Source organism: Grampus griseus (genome assembly GCF_964374135.1).
Source record: "Grampus griseus genome assembly, chromosome: 5".
NCBI classification, from domain to species: domain Eukaryota; kingdom Metazoa; phylum Chordata; class Mammalia; order Artiodactyla; family Delphinidae; genus Grampus; species Grampus griseus.
Genome location: NC_138998.1, coordinates 38,185,786 through 38,210,435, shown reverse-complemented (window position 1 = coordinate 38,210,435; position 24,650 = coordinate 38,185,786). Strand labels below are relative to the sequence as shown.

General features: G+C 37.8%; 1 protein-coding gene across 1 annotated transcript in view; it reads right to left on the bottom strand.

Annotated features, from left to right (window-relative positions):
- The window catches only part of GFM1 (G elongation factor mitochondrial 1), a 42,756-nt gene extending 19,117 nt beyond the window's left edge, over positions 1-23,639 (bottom strand). The window contains exons 1-13 of the mRNA XM_082654303.1: positions 23,439-23,639; positions 21,986-22,138; positions 20,988-21,120; positions 20,335-20,539; positions 18,256-18,372; positions 14,499-14,649; positions 10,814-10,968; positions 10,161-10,245; positions 7,701-7,838; positions 5,815-5,916; positions 4,095-4,151; positions 981-1,118; positions 8-90 (exon numbers count right to left, since the gene is read on the bottom strand). Coding sequence (XP_082510429.1) covers positions 8-90; positions 981-1,118; positions 4,095-4,151; positions 5,815-5,916; positions 7,701-7,838; positions 10,161-10,245; positions 10,814-10,968; positions 14,499-14,649; positions 18,256-18,372; positions 20,335-20,539; positions 20,988-21,120; positions 21,986-22,138; positions 23,439-23,537 — 1,616 coding nt within the window. The 5' untranslated portion in view covers positions 23,538-23,639. The remainder of the gene's footprint in view (positions 1-7; positions 91-980; positions 1,119-4,094; positions 4,152-5,814; positions 5,917-7,700; positions 7,839-10,160; positions 10,246-10,813; positions 10,969-14,498; positions 14,650-18,255; positions 18,373-20,334; positions 20,540-20,987; positions 21,121-21,985; positions 22,139-23,438) is intronic.
- Between the last annotated feature and the right edge of the window lie 1,011 nt (positions 23,640-24,650).

Sequence of the window (24,650 nt, the reverse complement as noted above, 5' to 3'; positions counted from 1 at the left end):
TACTTACGGGACAGGGGCCGTAATGGTTTCTCTGAAAGCAACTTTTGGCTTTCCTGTGATACAAGGACAGCCATATTCTCTTTCCATCCTCTAAAAAGAGCAGGAGAGATCTTTTTGATATATTTAAATTAAAAAAATAATAAACTAAAGGAAGAAAAATCCTAAGAATCTCAAATACCTTAGAAGCATTCATTTAAATATGATAAGCAAATGATAAATCTTAAATCACTTAAGTACCTTATGAGGATAAATACATGATATTAAGCAATACAAACTGCTTTTACAGATTTTATATAAATGAATTCTAATTTAGAATGATTAATTTATACTTACCTCCAATTAATCTATCCACTAAAACTTTATCTTTGCTCCATTTTATTACATATTTACTGGAATAGTATATGAATCTGCTGTCATAATTTTCTACTATCTCAACTTCAAAGATATAATCAGAACCAGAATTTTTAATCGTAAGTCACATATATTTTGTTTTCGTTCACATACACACAAGACCTTTCCTAGGTAAGCAGGAGCCCCATCTACCCACTTGTTTATCTCCATTATAATGATCTTCAAGTAGTGACTTGAGAAGAAAACAGGCAAGAAATGGCCTGAAGAGTGGGTACTGGTGGGCCGATTTCTCAGCAGGTTTCTCCCTGAGGTTGTCTTCCTAAGGCTGAGACCAGGATACACTCGACCCAAGGGACCATAACCTAGGGATGGATCAATGGTCTTACTGCAAATCCCCTGAGCCTTGATTCTAGAAGTCTGCAATGTTTTACGAATAAAAAGATTTAGAAACCAAAAGTAATTAATTAGTAACACACACTGGAAGAAGCAGTATACCACATCTAGATACAAAAACCAGAGTGAAGCTTGAAGAACCACTATTAGTTTACAACCATTAGATTGAGAATTATCGACTTTTAACAAAACATAGACATAAATAAAGTGAATTTAACTTCTTTGTTATTCACTACCTGAGCATAGATTTCCAGGTGTAATTCTCCCATTCCAGATACAATTGTCTCTTTGCTCTCAGTGTCAAAGTGGACTTTAAATGTGGGATCTTCTCTTGTAAACCTGCCAATGCCTTTTGAAAATTTTTCCAGATCATTCTTTAAAAAAAGAAAATCATTACACATTTTACTAAGCATGGTAAGCAATGAAATTGTTGAAAAAACTTTAATGAATGAAATCAAATACATGAACAGTTAAAAAATAAAAATGATCTACCATCTAGTTTCTAGGCTATATCCTTTTAATATGAGAGCTTGGATACCACACAGCCAAGACAGCAGGGAACAGCTAACTGAGAGAATTTTCTTTTCACACCGAGATACAGGAGTCCAAGACTTAACTCTATGCCCTTTCCTATTATATTGACAAAAACTGTCCATTTGTGGAAAACTGCCCATAAAGCGGAAAGCAGAATCTGTGTTACTGTGTTATATTTTAGAAATCCTATACATAATCAAAGGAATCAGCATGGTTACCAAGATTCTACTGTAGATTCAAGAGGGCAGTTAAGACCAACACTAGGCAAATGCACATGAGACCTCTCCCTTTCAAAACTATCTGCTTGGATGCGGTTTGATGCACCTTTATTCTCCTTAGATGTAACTTCCTTATGTGGTAAGCAGAATAATGGTCTTCTAAGGACATGCCCTAATCCCCCCCAAACCTGTGACTGTTACCTTACACGGCAAAGGGGACTCAGCAGATGTAAGTAAGGTTACAGACTTTGAGATGGGGAGATTATCATGAATAATCTGGACAGGCCCAATTAAATTGCATGGGCCTTTAAAAATGGAAGCTGAGGGACTTCCCTGGTGGCGGGCGCAGTGGTTAAGAATCCGCCTGCCAATGCAGGGGACACGGGTTCAATCCCTGGTCTGGGAAGATCCCACATGCCAAAGAGCAACTAAGCCTGTGCACCACAACTACTGAGCTTGCGCTCTTAGAGCCCACGAGCCACAACTACTGAGCCCACACGCCGCAACTACAGAAGCCCATGTGCTCTAGGGCCCACGTGCTGCAACTACTGAGCCTGCATGATGCAACTACTGGAGCCTGCATGCCTAGAGCCTGTGCTCCGCCACAAGAGAAGCCACTGCAATGAGAAGCCTGTGCACTGCAATGAAGAGTAGCCCCTGCTCGCCGCACATGCACAGCAACGAAGACCCAATGCAGCCAAAAAAAATTTTTTTTAATAAAATAAAATAAAAATGGAAGCTGAATGAAGAAAGGTAGTGGAGAGATGGGAAGAGAAAAAGAAGAGACAGGAGATATTTGAAACATGAGAGGGGCTCATTTTGCTGTTGCTGGCATTGAAGACAGGAGGAAGGGGGCTATGAGCAGCCTCTAGAAGCTACAAACAGCCCTCAGGTGACAGCAAGGAAATGAGGACCTCAGTCCTACAACAAGGAGCTGAATTCTACCAACAATTTGAGTAAGCAAGGAACTAAACTGTCCCCTAGAGCCTCCAAGAAAGAAACAACACAGCCTTGCCAATACTTGATTGTAGCCCATTAAGAACTGTGTCCGAATTGTGGCCTACACAACTGTAAAATAATACATCTGCGCTGTTTTAAGCCACTAAGTTTTTGCTAATTTCTTACAGCAGCAATAGAAAACTAACACGCCCCAATCACCAATATTAACAGCTATCACATGTGGCTGAAGATGTGTTATGTGTTTTGTATAGTTATCTCAAATTCTAACCACAAGGCTGCACGACAGAATTATCCATGTTTTACAGGTGAGGAAACTAGGTACAGACAAGTTACTCAAGTCCACAGAGCTAGCTGGGCTTGAATCCTGGGTTAGTCTATCTCCAAAGTCTTTTCCCTTTTTCCTGCACTAGCCAGGGACTCTCAACTTACTAGAAGATCACTCCTGCCCCACTACTGAGATTCAGGGTTTTATGCAGTGATTTTATTATTTGATATATATTAATTCTCCAGGAAGCAGACAACCCCAAGACACCAAAAAACCTTTTGAATATTGATGCGTTTGATTTCCCTCCATGATTGTGAACTATCAACAGTTAAATGTCTTACATGAACTCTGGAGTTAGGAATAAAGAAGAAGAATATCTTTAACTTCTAGTCCTTCATCTTCTGAAGGGAAAAGCAACCAATCTGGCAAAGTACTTGGAGCAAACTGTGGCATCTCACTGTGGTAAGATGTAAAGCTCGCCTTTCAACTTTCTGAGATAGAGTGACTGAACGTTTCCTGCCACCTCAACATTCTCTTTTCTATAATGAGAAGGGCCTGGAAAATCTCAGTTCCTCAAAATAGATGAAGTAGTTGCTATTAATATATCCACAAGACAATAAATCAGAATACGTTCTGTAAATGATAGTATCCAGATGACAAGAAATCATAAAATGTTCACTCAATGCATGAATGAGTTAATGTCAATATATCACGTTAAAATGACTGTTATGAATGTAACTAACTTAAGAACTAAACAATTATGTTTCAAGATCAGGACTAATTCCAATGACAAGCAATGCATATGCAGAACCTATTCAAGCAATTTTGGCTAAAAAGCTAAATGACATCAAATCCAATCATAAAACTTTGTATTTGAAAGTGAGTCAAAACAGTCTTGTTTGAAGGCCTTCCATGTTATAGTCAGACATTTAGTTCATAACTACCACAGACGTAGAGATGTGTTATAATCCATAAGGCAATTAATCTACGCAATATTTTAATATACTTTACAGTGAGGTTTTTCTGCAACTTAGGACAAATGCCTCAGTTGCCTCTCTTCCATCTCTTATGATCTGAATCTAGGAAGTTACTCACACTTAACACTCCAGAGCCAATGATATACCTTTACTATAGTAAAGAGTTATAAAGCACAGTCTCATGAATACTTTAATACCATCAACTTCTTCAAATATACTGTGAAGTACTTACTACTAATAGACTGGTAAATTTTAAAAGGTGATCTGAATACCGAAAGAGGAAATAGAGACCAAAAGACTGCTGGTTATCACAAGACACCATGTGCATTGTGGAGACAGACAAAAAAGAGCTCAAGTTTTTACTGTGATATACTGAGCGTTAAATCAAACTCCTACCTTGTTAGAAGGCTTCATTGCTATTGAAATGACAGGATCAGGAACATGAATTGACTCCTAAAATATTTTTCAAAGAACAGAGAAGAATTCAAATACAGTACCGTATGTGTCAGGGATGGATTAATTTTAATGTTCTCCTTTACAACAGAACAAAAGACAAATACTAGTCAACATCTTAGGGTAGACAAATATATCTTGGTCTGTTTTTCCTTAAATAAATGAATATACTAACATATATAGGTGTCCACTTATATGATCTCCTCCCTCCCAAAATAACAAAAATAAAGCATCTATTTACTTAACTGTTTAAGACCCTTAAGTTTGTTGACACTTTCAGTTTAACATAATCGTTACGTATAATGAATTCAAATGCTGAGATGTGGAATACTTATTAGCTAGTGGCTACATCTGCTATAGCTATCTTCTGATAAGTTATTTAATCAAAATATACTGCCATCACTGATAAGAGAAGCAGAGAAAGGGACTAGATTCTTTATACATATGGTATCTCATTTAATCAGTCACAACTCTGAGAGGCAGATATTATTATCCCCATTTTACAAATAGAAGCATTAAAGGCCTGGCAAGAAGAATAACTAACTTGGCCAAGGGCCAGCAGGTAGCACAGGGCAGAGGTAAGACTGACCAGGGTCTATTTGCCTCAATGCCTGAGTACTTCCCACAACCTCCAGTCCCTTCATATTGGTAATGACAAGTTTAGAAAAAACCTTATCAATAATACTTGTCAAAAAGTCCCCTTATCTAGATCCCCCAAAAACCTTTACAGATTTATGATTTTTGTAGTGTCCTAACTTCACATGTAAAACTATAGACATTAGAGAGTATTTTACACAAAAAAGCTAAATTATAAACTTAAGAATTCATCATATGATACAGGAGCTATTATAGTGCTCATCTGTTATGTTGGACCAGTTCTTATATAAACAACCCACTGTAAATTCCTTCCCTGCAAATCACCTATACCCTGTGTACTCATATTCGTCCTTTACTGAATGAATTCAGGAGAGGGAGCACCCTCATGAACACATGGTCATACTGTGCAAGAGCCTGCTGTCCTGTGGGGGCAAAAAGGGGAGGAGTAAAGGGGACTGAAAGGCGGGGACTGAAAGGTGGGAATTGCCCGAGCATGCTCTTCCCTTCAGTCTCCCTCAGTGATGAAAAGGGACCTATGAGTTCCACAAGGCAGGCTGTGTACAGTAAGTGGGACTGTCTAGTTGCATCCTGCCTGCAGGGCAGGGTTCTGTTCTGTCATGCTGCCCCTGGAGTCTAGCCAAAATGTTACAGCCTGCTCTTACAGTTCTCTAGGGGATTGAGGGAAGGGTCCAAGCTCCAGCTGCCGAGTTAATAAGGAAGGAGCACTTGGCTGGGACTAGCCTGATGACGGTGACAGCAATTAGAGGTGTGCCCACAATGGGGAGGCACATCTCAGGGTAGGAGTCAGCGCTACACACGCCAGGTTACCTGGTGGAGATTCTCCCTCCATGCTAAACCCTGGAGAATGGTGGAATGATTTTACTATGAAAAACCAGGTAAGTTAGCTAACAGAGCACTTGTTTAGCTGACATTAAAAGAGCCATAACCAACCTACAGTTGATGCCCGTGGCACTCAATGAAAACTTCTGTGGTTGTTTTTCTGAAGTACTAAAACATAGACTTTTGAAACGCAAGTGATAAACAGCTTTGAAGTTAAATGACTTACCATAGAAAGGCCACTATTATCTTTGTTTGTGAATGTGTCTCCACTAGCACAGTCAATGCCAAACAATGCACAGATGTCTCCGGCAAACACTTCCTCAATATCCTAAATAAAGAATACAATATGACACTTGCAAGTAATACAAACCAGGACATCATAACTAAAAAGTAACTGCACAATGAACACATTGTACACAAACAAACGTGGCAGAATCTCACCATGAATTCCACGAAGAAGGAATTAGATAGAATCAATGCAACACCAACAATCAACCACGGCAAGATATACCTTCAACAGGGCCCTTATTTAAACCACACCTCAACTGACAAGATTTTACTTTAAATGGAAACTCCGAGCTATGGCATCTTTACTTGGAGGATCTGCAGTACTGACGGAACACAGAACCTCACGGTTCTAAAGTTATTTCTATAGAATTAAAAAGCACGTAGTATAGAATGGATAAACAACAAGGTCTTACTGTATAGCACAGGGAACTATATTCAATAACCTGTGATAAACCATAATGGAAAAGAATATGAAAAAGAATGTATATATATGTATAACTGAGTCACTTTGCTGTACAGCAGTAATTAACACAACATTGTAATTCAACTATACTTCAATTAAGAAATAAATTTTAAAAAGATAAATTCAAAAAAATAAAAAATACAATTCTATCAGAAAGAAAAAAAGAAAAACAAACAAAAAACATGTAGTACTATATGTGCTGCCACAGTCCAACAATGAGATGTGTATGACAAAGGCATACAAGGAAAACCTGCAAAGGAAGTTTTGGAAAACAAAGGCAGGAGAATGGAGTCTACTGTACTTAAAATAATCTTAATTTCTCACAGATGCAGGCAGTTAAAAAAACACAGGAAATCTAAAAAAACACAAGAATAAAGCACTGGTTCCTCTAAACTTCCTAGTCTTTTTTATATTGACAGTTCATTAATAACAGCCGTGGCTGTGAATGAGCAAGTGTGTGTGTCTTGCTTTACTGGTTACACAGCTGTACGGATCTCCTAGCTTCTGGCCCATGAAAGAGCTGTAACAATCACTAATCCCTCTAGCCTGCCCCCTGCTGCCTATCTCAAAAAAGAGCAATGATGTCTAATTTTGAAAGACTGCCTGTTCATTTTCCAGGAGATAAAAAAGTTATGGCCACTGAAAATTTCTGAATGTCGTAACATTTTGCTTAGACTAATAAATTTCTCTAGGAATATAGAGCTGAATTGAGAAAGGATGCAAGAAGGAGACAACCTCACACACTTGGTATTCCTGCCAAACCTTAACCCTATGGACCACAGAAGGCTAGGACAGATTCAGAGCCAATTCAAGGATTCAAGCCATAAGCCAAAGTTTATCTCCCAGACTAGACCTTCAGAGGTTTTAAATGCTCAGATGAATTCTGGCATCAATATGGCCCTTCTGGGGGTTGGTTCTACTTCCATATTTCAGGAAGTAAATCTACTGAACAATGTGGGAAGTTATGTATGAATTTATTACTCTCATTTACCTTTGAGAACCACAGTTCCACTGTGCTAAAAACCTATTATACTCTTCGTAAGGATAGCTCTTGAGGAAAGTGTTGAATCTTGTGCTCCGAATCTTAGGGAACTAATGTCCCTTTTCCTTAACCTTGGCCACTGAGGAAATACAGCTAACTCACAAATGGTGGTTTTAAATGTGTTCCTGACATTTGCTAATTTAGCCTACACCAAAGTGCCACATGAGAATCGTAGCCCACCTAACTAAAAAGGAAGAAGCTAGGAAAACACATTCAACTAGAAGTGATTTTCTTGTGGGGCTCAGGATACCAAGAAGGTAGATATATTTCACTTGCATTAGAGAAATTTCTGATCTCACAACAATGCCCAGGTACTCGCCTCCATCATGTCGGCATGCATGTGAACCAGCCGTTGCACCCGTACTTTCTTTCTCGTCCTCGTATTATAGATGGTATCACCCTTCTTCAACTGTCCTTGATAATTTCGAACATAAGTTAACTGTCCAAATCGACCTGCCTAGAAGTCAAGATTGGATAAGGTCAGAAAGAATGAAAAAGAAACACAGGAATCAAAATTAAGAGGAAAACTTCACAACTACCTTCAAATATCTGCTATCAGTTTTAGTAGTACAACTTATACACATGCTTCAGTTTGTTGTCATAAACTACTTTAATACTAGTTTTGAATATAGATAAGTTAAATGGTTGTTCTTTGATATCAAAATCCAAGATACTACTTTTGCTTCCTCTAAGTTATTAGAAAAAGTTTTAAAATTTATATAATAAGGAAGTTATTCCATAAGTTCAGTTTAATACAAGAAGACATAAAAATAAGGTATAATTATTAGAAAGACAACAATGTTGGAGAAACTAACATTGTTAGTTAGACTACATGTTAGAGAAACTTTGAGAGTCACCTGGAAAGCTATACAAATAAGAGTTCTGTAAAGTGACTGAATATAAAATGAATAATCAAGGATCATTTCCTCCTGAATAGTAACACTAACTTATTAGGTAAGTATTTAAAAGTTGCCAATTCTTCCCATGTTAATTTCCAGGTTTAACACAATAGCAATAAAAATCAGAATAGGAATTTTTAAACATTTTATTAGTGACTTTAATATTAGAAGAATGGATAAAAATAGAAAATAACTCTGATATAAGAATATATTAAATACTCCAAAACATAAATAGTATAAAACTAGAACAAATTAAACTGAACAGCCCATAGGGTATAGTATAAATATCTAAAATGTTTAATTAATTTGTCAATAGAAGATAAATGACACATGACAATCAATGAAAAAATATAACATTGTTCAAAAACTGGTAACTAGACAACTGGTCTTCTATTTGAAGGCAGAGGAAATACATTTAGATCCTACCTCACAGCATTCAGCAAAACAAATTCCAACTGGATTAACAATGAACAAAACAAGAAACCCCACCATAAAGAAGGAGAAAGAAAAGTAAATCTTTACAAAATATAATCAAAGAGGAAGATTTATAAGGTTAAAAATGAGATAATGACTAAAGACAAAGACTGATGTATTTGTCTATGTAAATTTTAAACTGCAAATTGTTTTTTAAAAAACTTTATTAGAGAAAGGCTCGTACAAATAAGTAAAACACTTTGACTCTAATTTTAAAAAAGGAAAGACAAAAGAAATAAAGAGGCAATTACAAAAGAGGAAATACAATTCCATAATGAATATATGGAAAAATGTTCTCTATTATTAGGAATTAAGGCAAGATGAAGTATTAAAATACTATTTTCATTTATGAAATCAGTAATGATTTTTAATAAACAATACTCAATGCTGATAAAGATTCACTGAAATAATCTAACATATACATTAATTCTGAGTATGAAAGCAATCTGGCAATATAAATCATTAAATATTAAAATATTTCATACCTGTTACTCAATAATTACAATTCTGAGGATCCTAAGAAAAATATTCCTAAATATATATTTTTAAAAGCTTTATGCATAAAAATTGTCACTGCAATGTTATTTCTACTTTTTAATTTAAAATTACTTTTTCTGGTTTTAGAAGTAATAAAAAACATACTGTAAAAATTTAAAAATAAAAACTAGGAAAAAGCCTTCCCCAATATAATTCCATCCCAGAAATAACCACTCTTTAACACTTTCAAATTATCCAACTTTTTTCCTACTTAAAATATTATACACAGAAGCAATAACACAACAAAAAGCACACCCAGTCCCCAAATGTTGGTTTCTAATACCATTCACAATTAAAAGAAATCAGGGCTCTTAGAGAAATGGCTGATTCTAGGGCTGGGGCAGGGAATATACAACGTAAGCCTGGAGAATCCTGTAGTGCCAGAAAGTAAGCAAGTATTCAAAAAAGCAAAATACGATGGAATGTCTAAGGGGCACAGAAGCCAAGTGAAACAGCTCCAATGGCCAAAACTGGTCAATCTGGCAACAAAATAAGTAACATACCACTGGATTATAACTCAAAGTACAAACTAAATATCCACGAGTCCATACTGATAAAAATAAATGATTGAATAAATAAATATATGGGGAGAAAAGACAATTCTCTTATACAGAAGAATCTCAAATAACTTACATAGATACTGCTCCCTCAAGGAGGAAGAAAATAATTCCCAGCCCTTAAGTGTGGGTTGTGCCCAGGAACCTTCTTCTAAAGAGTCAATATGGAACGGGGTAGAGGGGAAAGTAACTTTACAGTGGAGAAACCTGTAACCAAATATTTCCTAAGAGTCATTTTATAATAGGAATAAAAGCCTAACAGAAAAGAAAATTTCTATATATAGCAGTTAAATACATTAGAAAGCAACTTACCTCCAGTTTAAAAGCCAGGCCTACAAATGGATGGGAATTGTCTCTTTCGGGGTTCATTAAGATTTTGGTTTTCTCTTGTGAGTCACTTAAAATAAAAGAAATACACATTTTTGAGATGCAATATTTCACATTTCTTTTATATCAATTTGTTTCATCAGAAAATTATCTGAGAAGCAGCACATGTGCAGTAAACATTTCTGGGCTGATTCATAAGTGAAATTTCACTGAAAGGGATCAATAAGAATAACTTTTCTGGCCTTAATTACTGCATTGTGACAGGACCAGAGCAGAATAAAAAACACAAAAAGTCTGGCAGAAAAAGAAAAATTATCAATGAGAACTTCAAAATTTTTGTTTCTTAAAGCATTAAAAAAAAAATACAATTGGTTCCAAATGAGTAAATTTTCTAATGATGTAAACTTTGATAATGAAATAAATCATATTTCTAACTTACAAATAGAATATATGGGAAGGTATAATAAATATTTTTCTCTATGCCAAAATCGTTACCCAAATAGAAATGGAGATTGATTTTTGTAAATTATGGGGAAAAACCCACAATCACAACTACAAGAACCATTCTTAAATACTTTCCCAGTGCACAAGTGTTAAAGTCTTTGTGCATAAATTAAAAATCAATTTCCAAGACTTACTCCTGATTGAGAATAGCATAATTTTGGACTTCAGACGGATTTGGGAGGTATTCTAAAACAGCATCTAAAAGAGGCTGAACTCCTTTGTTCTTCAAGGCGCTTCCCAAAAAGACAGGAGTAAATGACCTATTTAGAGTGGCTCTTCGAATTGCGAGCTACAAACGAAAAAAATTAATGATTAGTTTATCTTAAAGTTACATTTTGTGTTTCAGATCAATTACAAAGTGACAAATCAATGAAATGAATTGGTACTCTTTGGAGTACTGGCTCTGGTGAAGACTGGAATCAGGTTCTCTATAACTTAAGATCAAAATACAAAAAAAAGAAAAAAAAAGAAAAAAGGCTATTTAACTTTCAACACTGCAATTGCTTTCAACACTCCTGGAATGTCACTAACTTTCAATCTGGCAAAAAAAGAAAAAGATATATACATATATACACACATACATAGAAAATACACACACAGAACAGTGTAAGCAGTATGTTAACAATTGTGTAAGATAGAGGGAACAGCAATACACACACACACACACACACACACACACACACACACACACACACACACACACACACACACACACACACACACACACACACACGTCTCTGGAAAGATACACCAGAAACTATTAACCAGCAACCTGTTTTAGGGACAGGGCAGAGAACTGGGCAGATGGGAGCCAGGTGGGAGACTTTTTCCTGTGTACCTTTGTATAGTTGTTAAATGTTTAAATGATATGAAAGTTTAAACGATATGAAAGTATCACCTATTAAAAAAACATTTAACTGATTTGTTTTCTTTTTTTAAAGGACATACATACAGGAAGCCAAACAGTACAAACTGCTCATAAATTAAGGGCCATGATAGTAACAAGGCTCTAAAATAACGACCTCCTGGTCATGTCCCAACCCCTCGTGCAAGCACCGTCCATGTGTCCCAGCCTCATTCCTTACTGGCTACTGGCCTCAGAGGGAGCAGTGGACCTTTAGCTCTAGCAGCTGGAAGAGGCCAACAGCAGTGCTGTGCTGTGGCCACAACCCACCACTGCAGAAATATGCAACTGCATACAATTATTTCTCAGTCCTCAGGAAAAACAGAAAACTAGTTATCCTAAAAAGCTTAAAGCAAAACATTTATAACCACAATTTCTAAACATCACAATGAAAAGTAGGATAACAGCTGAGCACAATAAAAGGAGTATAAAAAGGAGAAAATAGGCATGGTAAGAAAGCAATTACTATTTGGAGCTATCTTAAAACACTTGCCTTTGCTGTTGCTAGGGACCAGAAATGGCTTGGTCACTAATCACTTAGGCTACCCTAGGCCACAAGGTCAGGTCTTTAACTTTCCAACCCTCCCTATATGGTAATCTTACCACGCTTAACTTTACATCCATTGAATAGAGAAACACATGAGCACGGTTGATAAATAGAAAAAAGGAGAAATTAAAGCTAACCCTATACCAGCCTAACAAAAGCTTTATTTTCCGGAAAATTTCCCTTACTTTTATAAGAATCACATTCACACTTGAAAACCGTTGCCTTTCCACTGTCCCTAATAACAATATACCCAAAAACAACATAGAAACTAAAGTACACCCATGTATCCTGGCAGAAAACAGTAAACATAGCAGGGCTAAAACTGTCCTCCTTATAAAGGCCTGCTTGCAAGGCTGGGCCCCTGGCTGAGGCCTGGGGATCTGGATTTCTGGGAGGTTCCCAGCATTCCCAGAACTGGTAAGGCTGGTTCACTGTGCCTATACTGTTGTACAAACAATGTGATGTGTGCTAAACACCTACTTTCCTTCTGGGAGTCTGGAATTTGGTACATGCTAGTCAGCGGGTGTCTATGTGACCAGCCCCCAGTAAAACCTTGGCACTGAGTTTCTAATGAGTTTCCCTGGTAGACGTCATTTCACAGGTGCACTCACAACTTTCCGCTGGAGGAAACAGGCAAGCACTGCAAGACTGCACTGGATGCCTGGGAGCTTACGCCTGGTTTCTTCTGGACTTCACCTCATGTGCCTTTGCCCTTTGCTGATTTTGCTTTGTATCCTTTCACTGTAATAAATCATAGCCATGAGTGTGATTATGTGCTGAGTCCTTACTCCTAGTGAATCACAGAATCTGACATATTCCCTTTCACAGATCGAAACCTAACTCTCTACTGTGGTTCCTGGGTTACGGTGCTTGACTTCAATTAAGGCCCAGACCTATACTTTCCTACGTGGTGCTCCTTACTCATCAGAGAGCTGAGGTGATAAGGCCTTTGTGAATGGTAAAGAACTCAAGCTATGAGATAAATTAGTAAGCATCTCAACTTCAACAGGGTTCTTTCCTTGTGCATTTGATCTATAAACTCCCTGAGTGCAATGTCTTACACACAATAATTACTTGTCTGATCTCTGCTAAGGGCACCAAGTGGTTTGGCAAAATAAATATCAGTCTTTTTATGATTTTTATTTTTATGATAAAATATACATAACAAAATTGACTATCTTTACAATTTTTAAGTGTACAGTTCAGTGGCATCAAGTACATTCACATTGCTGTTACCACTATCCACCTCCAGAACTTTTCACCATCCCAAACTGAAACTCTGTACCCACTAAACTTCCCATTCTTCACCCCCCCCCCCCCCCCCGCCAGCCCCTGGTAACCACTATTCTACTTTCTGTCTCTAGGAATTTGACTATTCTGGGTACCTCACAGAAGTGGAATCATACAATATTTGTCCTTTTATGTCCTTTTACGTCTGGCTTATTTCACTTAACGTCATGTCCTCAAGACGCACCCATACTGTAGCATGTATAAGAATCTGATTCCTTTTTAAAGCCAAAAAATACCCTCCATTGTATGAATATACCAATTTTGTTTATTCATCCATTGATGGACATTGGGTTGTTTCCAACTTTTGGCTATTGTGAATCACGCTGCTATCAACACTGGTGTACAAATATCTGAGTCCCTGCTTTCAATTCTTTTGGGTACACAGAAGTGGAATCGCTGGATCATACGGCAGTTCTAGGTTTAATTTTTGAGAAATCACCATACTGTTTTCCACAGTACATGCATCATTTTACATTCCCCAGCAATGCACAAGGGTTCCAATTTCTCCATATCCTCACCAACACTTATTTTGTTTTTTAAATAATAGTCATCCTAATGAGTAAAGTGGTATCTCATTGCGGTTTTGATTTGCTTTCTCTAATGATTAGTGATGCTGAGCATCTTTTCATGTGCTTATTGGCCATTTGTTATCTTCTATGGAGAACTGTCTATTTACAAACTGAATACCAGTTTTAGGCAGGGATCTTCTCTTTATTTTTTAAGAGCTGAACAATCAAGTAAAAAAATCTATACAGCCTTCCAAATAGTACAACAGGGTACATTTCTAATTTATCTTCTTTCTTCTTAATAAGACTATGTCCAAGAGGTTGGCAGTGTAAGTATCTTTTTTCCTACAACTATGACTCCTTTCCCATTTTACATAACTCACTACTTAAAAAAAGAGAATAATTTGCCATGTCAAATATTTTTTTAAGAAACCAATTATGTTAACAACTTTGCTCCGATTTCATTAATAAAACCCCTGCATAAAAGCACCATGTCCCTTCCCTGCAAAAAAAAAAACCCCGAAAGCCCTCTTTTTTCTTATTAATATAAGATTAATTTTGAGAGCACTTGCCTTTAAATCAGAAATTGAGGGAATTTTTTCTTCCAGAAACATCTCACCAAGTTGCTCATCTGAATTAGCAACACATTCAATCAGCTCCTGCCGGTGGTCAGCTGCCGCCGCCCTGAATTCTGCTGGAATTTCCCCATATCGAACAACCTGACTAAAAGTAGAAATGTTTTATTTTGGTACTTTAAGAATATTCAGTTAAACTGTAAATCAACTATACTCCAATAAAGATTAATTTAAAAAAAGAACATTCAATTAAACATATAAGCACCAATGAAAAAGATAAACTAATGGCCAAAATATTTTTTTTGATAAGAGCTCTGATATATTTGCGTTAAAATCACAAATAAGAAAAATGTGAATCTTTAAAATTCAGAATAGTGGGCAAAATACTTTAAACAAGCAAAGCAAACTGCTCAAGGTTGTACTACTAGTAAACAGATGAGCCACGATTCAAAGCTAAACTGACTCCAAAACCCATGAGTACAGGTGACCTTTGAACAACACAGGTTTGAACTGCACAGGTCCACTTATACACGGATTTTTTTCAATAAACATGAAAAAATATATGTGTATAACATTGTATACAAAACTTGTATTGAAGTGGACAGCCTATCATTATATAGGAATAAGATAAGTGATATTTAATATGAAATTAATGTGTTAGTTTTCTTACTGTTTTATAACTTTGCTTTCAAAGAATTATATCACCATACAGTATGCCTTTCTCACATAATTAAAGACACTGTGTATCATCACAAGTAATTTTTTTAAGTCACAATGCTTCCAATACTGTATTATGAATATGATTATATGATATGCCATAAAAAATTCTATAACGACTCATTCATTAGCATACAGATTAGGCTACTGCATTACATCAATTACACTAGGCTACCATAAAGCAATATAGTGCTGCTTCTTCCTTATCAATGTATGAATTGTTATACCTGTATATAAATATGAATTTCTTTTCATATTTTATCTTTTCATTTTTGATATCTAGTGTTAGTAATACATATAACATCTACAGTGCTTTGACTCATATAAGATTTTACTGATGTAGGTATTACTTTCCATATTGATAAATACAGTACAATACTATAAATGTATTTTCTCTTCCTTATGATTTTCTTTAACATTTTCTTTTCTCTAGCTTACTTTAAGAATACAACATGTAACATACAAAATATGTGTCAATCAACTGTGTTATAGGTAAGGCTTCCAGTCAACAGTAGGCTATTAGTAGTTAAGTTTTGGGGGAGTCAAAAGTTATACTTGGATTTTCAACTGCACGGGGGGATCAGCACCTCTAACCCCCACATTGTTCAATGGTCAACTGTACTTGAAAATTCTATTAACCAAATTAATCAGAATATCACAGTCAGGACTTCCCTGGTGGCACCGTGGTTAAGAATCTGCCTGCCAATACAGGGAACACTGGTTCGAGCCCTGGTCCGGGAAGATCCCACATGCCGCAGAGCAACTAAGCCCATGAGCCACAACTACTGAGCCTGTGCTCTAGAGCCCACAAGCCACAACTACCGAAGCCTGCACGCCTAGAGCCCGTGCTCCACAACAAGAGAAGCCACCACAATGAGAAGCCTGTGCACCGCAAGGAAGAGTAGCCCCCACTTGCCACAACTAGAGAAAGCCCGCGTGCAGCAACAAAGACCCAATGTAGCCAAAAATAAATAAATTAAATAAATTTATTAAAAACTCCATGTATCAGTAGTTTTCATAATCTTTAAAAAAAAAAACAAAAGAAGAATATCACAGTCTTTGACAAGCAGGATTAGAGACTTGACTATTCCTTTTCATTAATAGCAATCTTTAACACAGAACACTCCATTCTGTAGTTTTAAAAAAAAAAAGGTTACTAATTATGACAGACTCTTCAACCTTGACCTCAGTTTTCCGTCCCTCTAGGGGTCAGACAGGTAAGAGTCACAAATAAAATACAAAACAGAGAAATGGATATACTTGATATTTAGAAACATCAGTCTTAACATTTTAAAAGGATTTCTTTAAAAATGGAATCTAACGTCGAAAAATAACAAGCTTTTCAGAAAACACATTCCTGGGGGAAAAAAAAAGGGAAAAGAAGCCAATTGCAAATAATTGCAAGTAGTCAGAAAATAATTCTTATTGTCCTAAAGAATGCTCTTCACAGCCTTCAGAACTTAATTTTTCCATTTTGGCAAGCTCCCTCCTTCTTAGTCTTTCACGTCAGAATCTTCCTTTCAAAATGTACATACCCAGTGGTCTAGGGCTGGGAAAGGGGGCAGGTATGTTAAGAAGTTCCACCTGGGCTTCCCTGGTGGCGCAGTGGTTGAGAGTCCACCTGCCGATGCAGGGGACGCGGATTCGTGCCCCGGTCTGGGAAGATCCCACATGCTGTGGAGCGGCTAGGCCCTTGAGCCATGGCCGCTGAGACTGAGCGTCCAGAGCCTGTGCTCCGCAACGGGAGAGGCCACAACAGTGAGAGGCCCGTGGTTCTGATGTACAACAATGTTTAAAAGCCTCTGCTTCAGTAGGCAGAAACGTGTGCCCTGGTAATTCTGAGGAAGCAGATTTATTCATTTACTTAAAAATCTTTTTTGAGTCTCTATTTTGTACCAGACAGTTCTAGGGCTGGGTACACAGCAGCAAATAAACCTGATAAAAATCCTTGTCCCTTACATTCTAAGGAGTGAGAGAGAAACTTTGTTGTCATTACTTAGTTGTCAAACAAAAAGTAAGAGTGAGAAATGCCTTGTCCACTGAATAGGCTTGATCTTTTTCCCTACCTACAAGACGGTCGATAAGGATAAATTCTATATAGTTAACTGATCACAATGCCTTTCACCCACCTGCCAGACCAGCAATCTCAGTTCCATAGCAGAAACAGGAAACCCCTAATAAAGGACCTTCGGAGAGAACTGCCGGGCTACTGGGTCCACGCTTCAGAACAAAGGTTCATTTATGACTCCCCAAATTGTCTAGAATAGTGCCATTCAAACTGTGGTCTGCAGACCTGAAACATCAGCACCACTTGGGAGCTTTCCAGAAATGCAAACTCCAGGCCCACCCTACAGCTACTGAATTAGAATCTCTGAAGGTGAATCCAGAGATTTGTGTTTTAATAAGCTCTCTAGGTGACTTTTCTGAATGCCATGGTTTGATAACCACTGCGCAGTTACAATGCTTTGTGTGCAAAGGTCTCTTCAAAAGTTGGTTGACAGACCAAAACCATTTCAAAAGTTACCAATTTGCTTTTTGTATTGCCTAAACCACAGGTATACAAGTTTTAACTTCTTTTATATATTAATCTTTTTATTTTTGTAATCCCATGAAGTAGGTAGAGGAAATATTTATGATCCCTATTTTCTTCCCAGTTTTTATAATAATACCCAGAACATAGTAGCTGTTCCAGAAAAGTCTACAGAATGAAAGAATACATGGATGAATGCATGAACAAGTAGAAAAAGAGATATTACATCATTAGCCCAAGCTGAAGGTCTCCTTTCACCACACCGTGTATATCATAATGCGATATAAATATATCATCCAAAGAGTAACATACTCTCCCTTGGAATGAATACTAAGCAAAATGGGGAGTAACTAGGATTAAAAGCATTAAAACAAAATCATCTTAGAGGATATTCTTCCAGCCACATTTCAAAAAGAAGTTTATATTTAAAGCACTCATCCTTTTCCTTCTCTTTGATACTTTTTAAAATATAAGATTTTAATAGAATAGTATATTTTTAACACTTACCCAAAGTCTCCATCAAAATAGATGGCTCGTTCCTCAATAAGATCTATAATACCTTTAAAATCACCCTCCAAACCAATGGGTAATTGCACAAATGCTGCATTATGACTTAGTTTAGACCTGAAAAATAAAAATACATGTTTACCCCTTTTTTTTTCCCCAAATCCCTTTGAAATGACAAAACAAATATAAAAAGAAATCAATGGCAGATCTGTGGAAGTGATCAGCAGGTCAGAGCGGAGGATACAAAAGCATTTGGGAACAGACTGACAGCCAAACTCACTGTGCTCAGGAAGCCTCAACCCTATTCGGGCAACAAAAAGAACTGTAAGATACGTATTTTCCCATCAGATCCCCAGAATACCCTGGATCAGAAACAGAAGAGGGAAAAACAGGTCATTGAGTGGTTGGCCAGGAAATTAAAGCATAGTGGGATAATTGTACCCACATCTCATTCTTGGATCAGCTGACTCTAGTGAAGCTGAGTATAGCTATCTGAAAAGGAAGTTCCTTAGGGGGAAAACCCTTAGAGTGGGTATTAAAGTCAGACACTCATCATCGGCCTGTACCCTCAATCAGGCACAACCACCGAAGAGAAATCACACTCACTGGCAGGGATTTACACTCAAGTAGAAATATGCTCTAGCTAACTATGCTCTAGATTCTAGGTACCCATCTATAACTATGGATAGATAACTAAGAACCACCAAATATCTGAAGGAAATCAATAGCTTGCAAGAGAGGTGAAATTAAGAAATAGTACTAACCTCCAAGGAGAAAGTTACTAGAAGAAAATAAAATGTAAAGATCTAAAAAGGAATTACCTCTATTAATAAAGATGTCACAATAAAAGGGAAAGTTTATAGAAATTAACTACATAACTGCTGGGATTAAAAAGAACAAAAAACAGGCTAAATAACAGAAGGGATGCAGATGAATACCAGATTAGTGAGTTGGAAGACTGACCTCAAAAATTCTCTCATAACCCAGTGAAAAATTAGGAGAAAGTATGAGAAAGTATGGTAGAAAAGTTAAGACACAGAGGCCAGATTCAGAAGTTTCAAGATCTGTTTAATGGGAGCTACAGAATGAGGTAACAGGTAAAAGGGAGTGGTGCAAAGAAAGAACCAAAGTAGTCAAATAAATGCTGAAAGAGAATCTGCCTGGAATTCAGGAAAAGACTTGGTGCAAAGAGACCATCTATTGCCAACCACAAGTAAAATATAACTAGAAAAAAAAAGTGAAAACGTTTCGTTATCCCAAGAAAGTATTACAAATGCCCAATAAAGAAATATTTCACTCTCATGTTCTCAAAACATCACTTCCATCAGAGAGCACACAGCAATACTGTCAGTTAAAGTTCCTCAACACGGTATCTTTTGTCATCAGACACATCATTCTTAGTCTCTCCACTACCACAAACCTTACTGCCTACATCCATCAGCTCTGCCATGTGAAACTTGGGTAGGAACTCTACCGCTACATTTACAGATCTACAAAAGGTGAAAAGTGAAACTCCGACTCTTTTCAAAGGCTGTGTGAAACACGTAGTATTGTGCAAAATGTAAAATCATATCAATACCACTGGGTTATGTCTGATTCAGGAAGGAAGTATTGCTGTTGTCTTAACAAATATGTTAACAAAGAAAAGCAAGAGAATATAGCGTACTAATTTAAGTCATTAATTAAAATTCCTCAAATGAAGGTTAAAATTGAAGATAATCCTCTAGCTTTGTCTAAATAAATGCACAGTACTTTTAGAATCTACCCTAGATTATAACTTCTCTAATTAGAGCAAAACACTACAAATTGCCAGATGGTTTTCTGAATTCACCTTCAATCTCCCTAAAATTTAAGTCATATTTCTTCCATTTTACAGAGAAAGTAGTTGATGAAATCACATCACAAACCAAACTACGGACCTTAGTGTTCCATTTACTGTAAGTCATACACATAGATGAATTTTAAAAAGGGAAAAAAAATTTAAGGGGATAAAGCTTAATGACACTGAGTTAACTGTCCTTCTGGATGTGAGGCTTGTTATCCGGATCATCACCCCCGCTCTGTTCTAAGGTTCAGTACCTCATTTGCTGCAGGGCCCGGGCTGGGTTGGAGCCCATTCGGTCGAGTTTGTTAATGAAAGTTAGAAATGGAACACTGTAGCGCTTCATCTGACGATTAACAGTCATGGTCTGGCACTGCACCCCCCCAACGGCGCACAGAACAAGGATGGCGCCATCCAGCACCCTCAGGGCTCTTTCAACTTCTATTGTGAAGTCCACGTGCCCTAAATGAGACAGAGAACTGTGTCGGGGTCTTAAAAAGCAGTATGAATTTTTACAACATGTACAAGTAAAAGTTCTTCTATCTCTGATCACTACGTATGTCTTCTAAATAAAATATGAACTCCTTAAACCACCAATACTGTTCACTTACCATAAGGTTCAGGGGCTCAACAAAATCACTTCAAAAGATACTAGGGCATGGGCATCTTTGGAATCAGCTGCAACATGTAAAAGGCAAGAACATTCCTATTCACAATTTCTTTGCACTATTTTTCAAAGAAACCACTTAAAGATGAAGTATTCTAGGTCCCAAGTCAGATTTCTCTAATAGGGAATTCACAGTCACACTTTTGAGTATTATTTTGTACTCAAAAATGAGCTAGATCACGGTAAAGAACTAAATATGCCACTGCCAAAACAAGCTGCAATAAAACCAAGAACTTAGCTCACCAGGAGTATCTATAATGTTGATATTGACATCTTTCCACATGGTATAGGTGGCCGCTGACTGAATAGTGATTCCTCTTTGTCTTTCTAGTTCCATGGAATCCATGACAGCACCAACTCCATCTTTACCTTTTACCTAAACACAAGCACAGCAATTCAGATTTCTCTGTCCCTGCATTCCAAGAAGGAAAGAAACCTTCACAGATGGAACCAGAACACAGATAGTTAACTGATGCAATTTTCAGAGAAACCTAATTGTCAAACCATATCATCTCATGGAGTAGAAAATTGATTACAGGTTTTGCCCTCTATTAACCCTAACCCTTTTTTCATTGCCATTTTTAGCAGCTGCTACCACTGAGCATTACCTGGTCTTAGAGCTATCCTTGCTCCCTCTGCACTGTTCCTGCCCACCAGCCCTGTGTTAGTCTGTGAGCAGATATGCAGAGAAGAGATTTTTCCCTGCTGTGTTTCTTGTGGACTTTGAGGTCTGGGTGGGAAGAATGCAGCTTTTAAAGTCTGTGATTTAATGAGATGATCTTCATCTGAAGTAACATTTTTAAGTGGAGAGTTGAATTACTCAATAATATGTAATGTAATGTCTTCAGGAGAGTTTCAAGATTTTCTAAAATAATTCTTTCCTGACATATGTATTTTTAAACTATTAAACTCATTTTAAACCCTTTTTCCACTTAACATTATAAACATCTCTCCATAACATTTAAAAGTATGTAAACATTATTTTAATGGCTGCTTAAGGGTACATCATACTGACTTAACATTCTTAAAAAACAGCCTACTCAGTATACCCACAGTGATGGTCTCTAGAAAGATTCCTCAGAGCAACATTTCAAGCCAACCTGATCTATCCATTTTGTGACTCTGATTAAAGATCCACTGTCACCATTCTTTTAATCTTTCAGGTTTGTAAAGTTTCTTAAATCCTTATAGAACAATTAAAACCAGGGTCAAAATAATGGCATCAACCATGAACCACATACCTCATGCATTTTTGCAATTCTGCCAGTGTAGTAAAGCACTCGTTCTGTTAATGTAGTTTTCCCAGAATCAATGTGAGCTGAGATTCCAATATTTCGTATCTTCTCATTAGGTATCACCCCTGATGAACACCATCGGCAAATCTTCCAATTAGCCTGAAAAAATAAGAGAGCTCAATTCAATGCACTTTTCATGAGAAAACAGTGGACAATTAGAAAGGGTTTAGTGGACATCTTTCCTCCGAGAAATCTCAATGGACACAAAACGTCATATATGATTGTCTGAAAAGGCAAAAGAAGGAATGTCTCAACCTGAAACTCCTGTAACCAAAGAAGAGGTTGCAAGAGAGAACAGAAAAGACATACTCTTAAAAATAAATAAGTCAGAAAAGATATATTCAAATTAATTAATTAAATAAATAAAAGGGAACAGATACTTTTACCGGATGGCACAAGTTTGAAAATATACACTGGGGCTGATAAAATCAGAAAAACTGCTCCCAACAACTACTTTAAAAGGAAATATAGTTTTTACTCTAAATTTTACTTTTTTTTCCCCTTCCTCCTTACTGTAGTTCACAGCTAGCAAGGACGTTTGCGGACTTATATGCTCTATGCAGTGGTGCCAATAGCTTCAAGGCAGCCCACAAAAGGTCTCCAATTCCTTTCCACCCCCAAACAATTAGTAACATTAAAACAACAACAACAACTTTATTTTACTCTGGTGGTGATGGGGAATCCTGCATTTATGGAAACAAGACACCATATAAATCTCTCTATATAGGACTGCCCATCCAAAATGCACTGCAGCCACTTCTGGGAAAAGGGAAGAACTTGGAAAACCTGGGTAAAATGGAATCTGGGTGATCGGCACTTGGTTGATTAAATCCCACCGATATCAGCGAGCAAAGCAAAGGAGGTTTGCATGACAGGAAAGGCTCAACTCCTACCTAATCCTAGTCCACTCTGCGCTCCCCGCGCCCCGCACAAAAGGCAGACACAGAACCAAAGAAAGGTACTGGGAGGGTCGGGCTCCAAATCAAACAACCCAGGGTCAGCTGAAAGAGGGATCAGTCAGGCCAACGACACTCTGTAATGAAAAGAGCACGGCATAACGAGTCAGAAGCCCTGGACACACTAATTTTTCTCGAGTGAAGGTTGTCTCGACCTTCACTCCAGTCACCTCTCCTCTCTAAGTTATACCAAAAATAAGACGCTTAACCGTAAATCGGAGGCCGCCGAACCTCCCAGCGCACCGAGGCGCTGCTCATTAATAACCAGCAGCTGTGCAGATACCGAGGGGCTTTTCAGCGCTGAGGTCGACAGCTCACATTCGGAGCTGTCAGTAAGGAGGTGCCAGGGAGGGTAGGAGTGTCACTTCCTCCCTTGCTCCGGACACACCGCAAGGTCCCGGGGACAGTCCGTGGTGCGGTGTCGCCCTGCCGGACTCCACTACCTGCTTCCATTGCCAGCACAGAGCGGTGGGGACCCGCGGGAGCGGCCGGCTCTCCAGAGCCGCGGCGGCGGCGGCGGCGGCGGTTCCCAGCAGCCTCATGGCTAGCGCAGAACAGACGCGAACTTCCCGCAGCTCCGGCTCTGCCCGGCAACCAGCACCACTACTACTGGCGTTCACAGGCACGCCAGCAAACAGTGCCGGAAGAGGACTTCACGTGCGAAGGATGAGAGGGCGGGGAGAAAAAAAAGAGAGAGGGAGAAGCTTCCGGTTCTCAGAGCCGAGCAGCACCCTCCGCTGCCAGGGTGCCCTCTGCCGACTAGGAAGAGGAAGTGCAGTCACTTTGCGGAGCTAATCAGGGTTTTGGCACGCTACCAGAAAGATGCAGCCTTTAAACGTGGTTGTTTTCCCCATACAGCAGAGTGCAGAGACGTTTATAATAGAATTTACGTTAAAAAATGCAAAATTGTTATCTATGTACTACAGAAATATGAAAAAATAATTGATCTATAGGATGACCTGTAAAGAACGTGGAAAAATAATGAACTATCTACAAGTGCTTTTTCTCCTTTCAAAATGTTTCACCTTTGTTCTATGTTAAACATTATATGTCCAGTCCTATAGAAGACAGCATCCTTGAGGATTCCACTTGGATGTCTTAGAGGCATCTCGAACTTAATATGTCCAAAAAGGAGCTAATGATCTTCCACCAAAACCTTCTTCTGCAGTCTTCATCCGATAAATGGAAACTCCGTTCTTTGAGTTGCCCAGACCAAAAATGTCACTTTGAACCACTCTTTGACTCTGCTGGTCTAGTCTGTCAGCATATGCTATGGGAACTACGTTCAAAAATAGATCCAGAATCGGCAGCTTCTCTCCACCTCTCAAAGCGCTGCTATCTCGAGGGAATTACTGTAATAGCCTAACTGACCTTACTGCTTCTGCCCTGCGACTGCTCAGTCTATTCCCAGCACAGTAACTAAAGGGATCCTTTTAAGCCTGGCCATGTCATTTTTCTACTGAAATCACTCAACTAGTGAATTCACTGTTGCTGTCATCTCTACTTTTGTGTAGGCTTGAAATTTTTCGTAACTAATTTTTTTAATCTGAAATTTTTAATGACCTTAAAAATTTAAATAAATTAAAAAAAATTAACCTTCAGAATAAGCACCTACATTACAAGGTCTTGCTTGAGCAGCCACACCAGTGTAACTC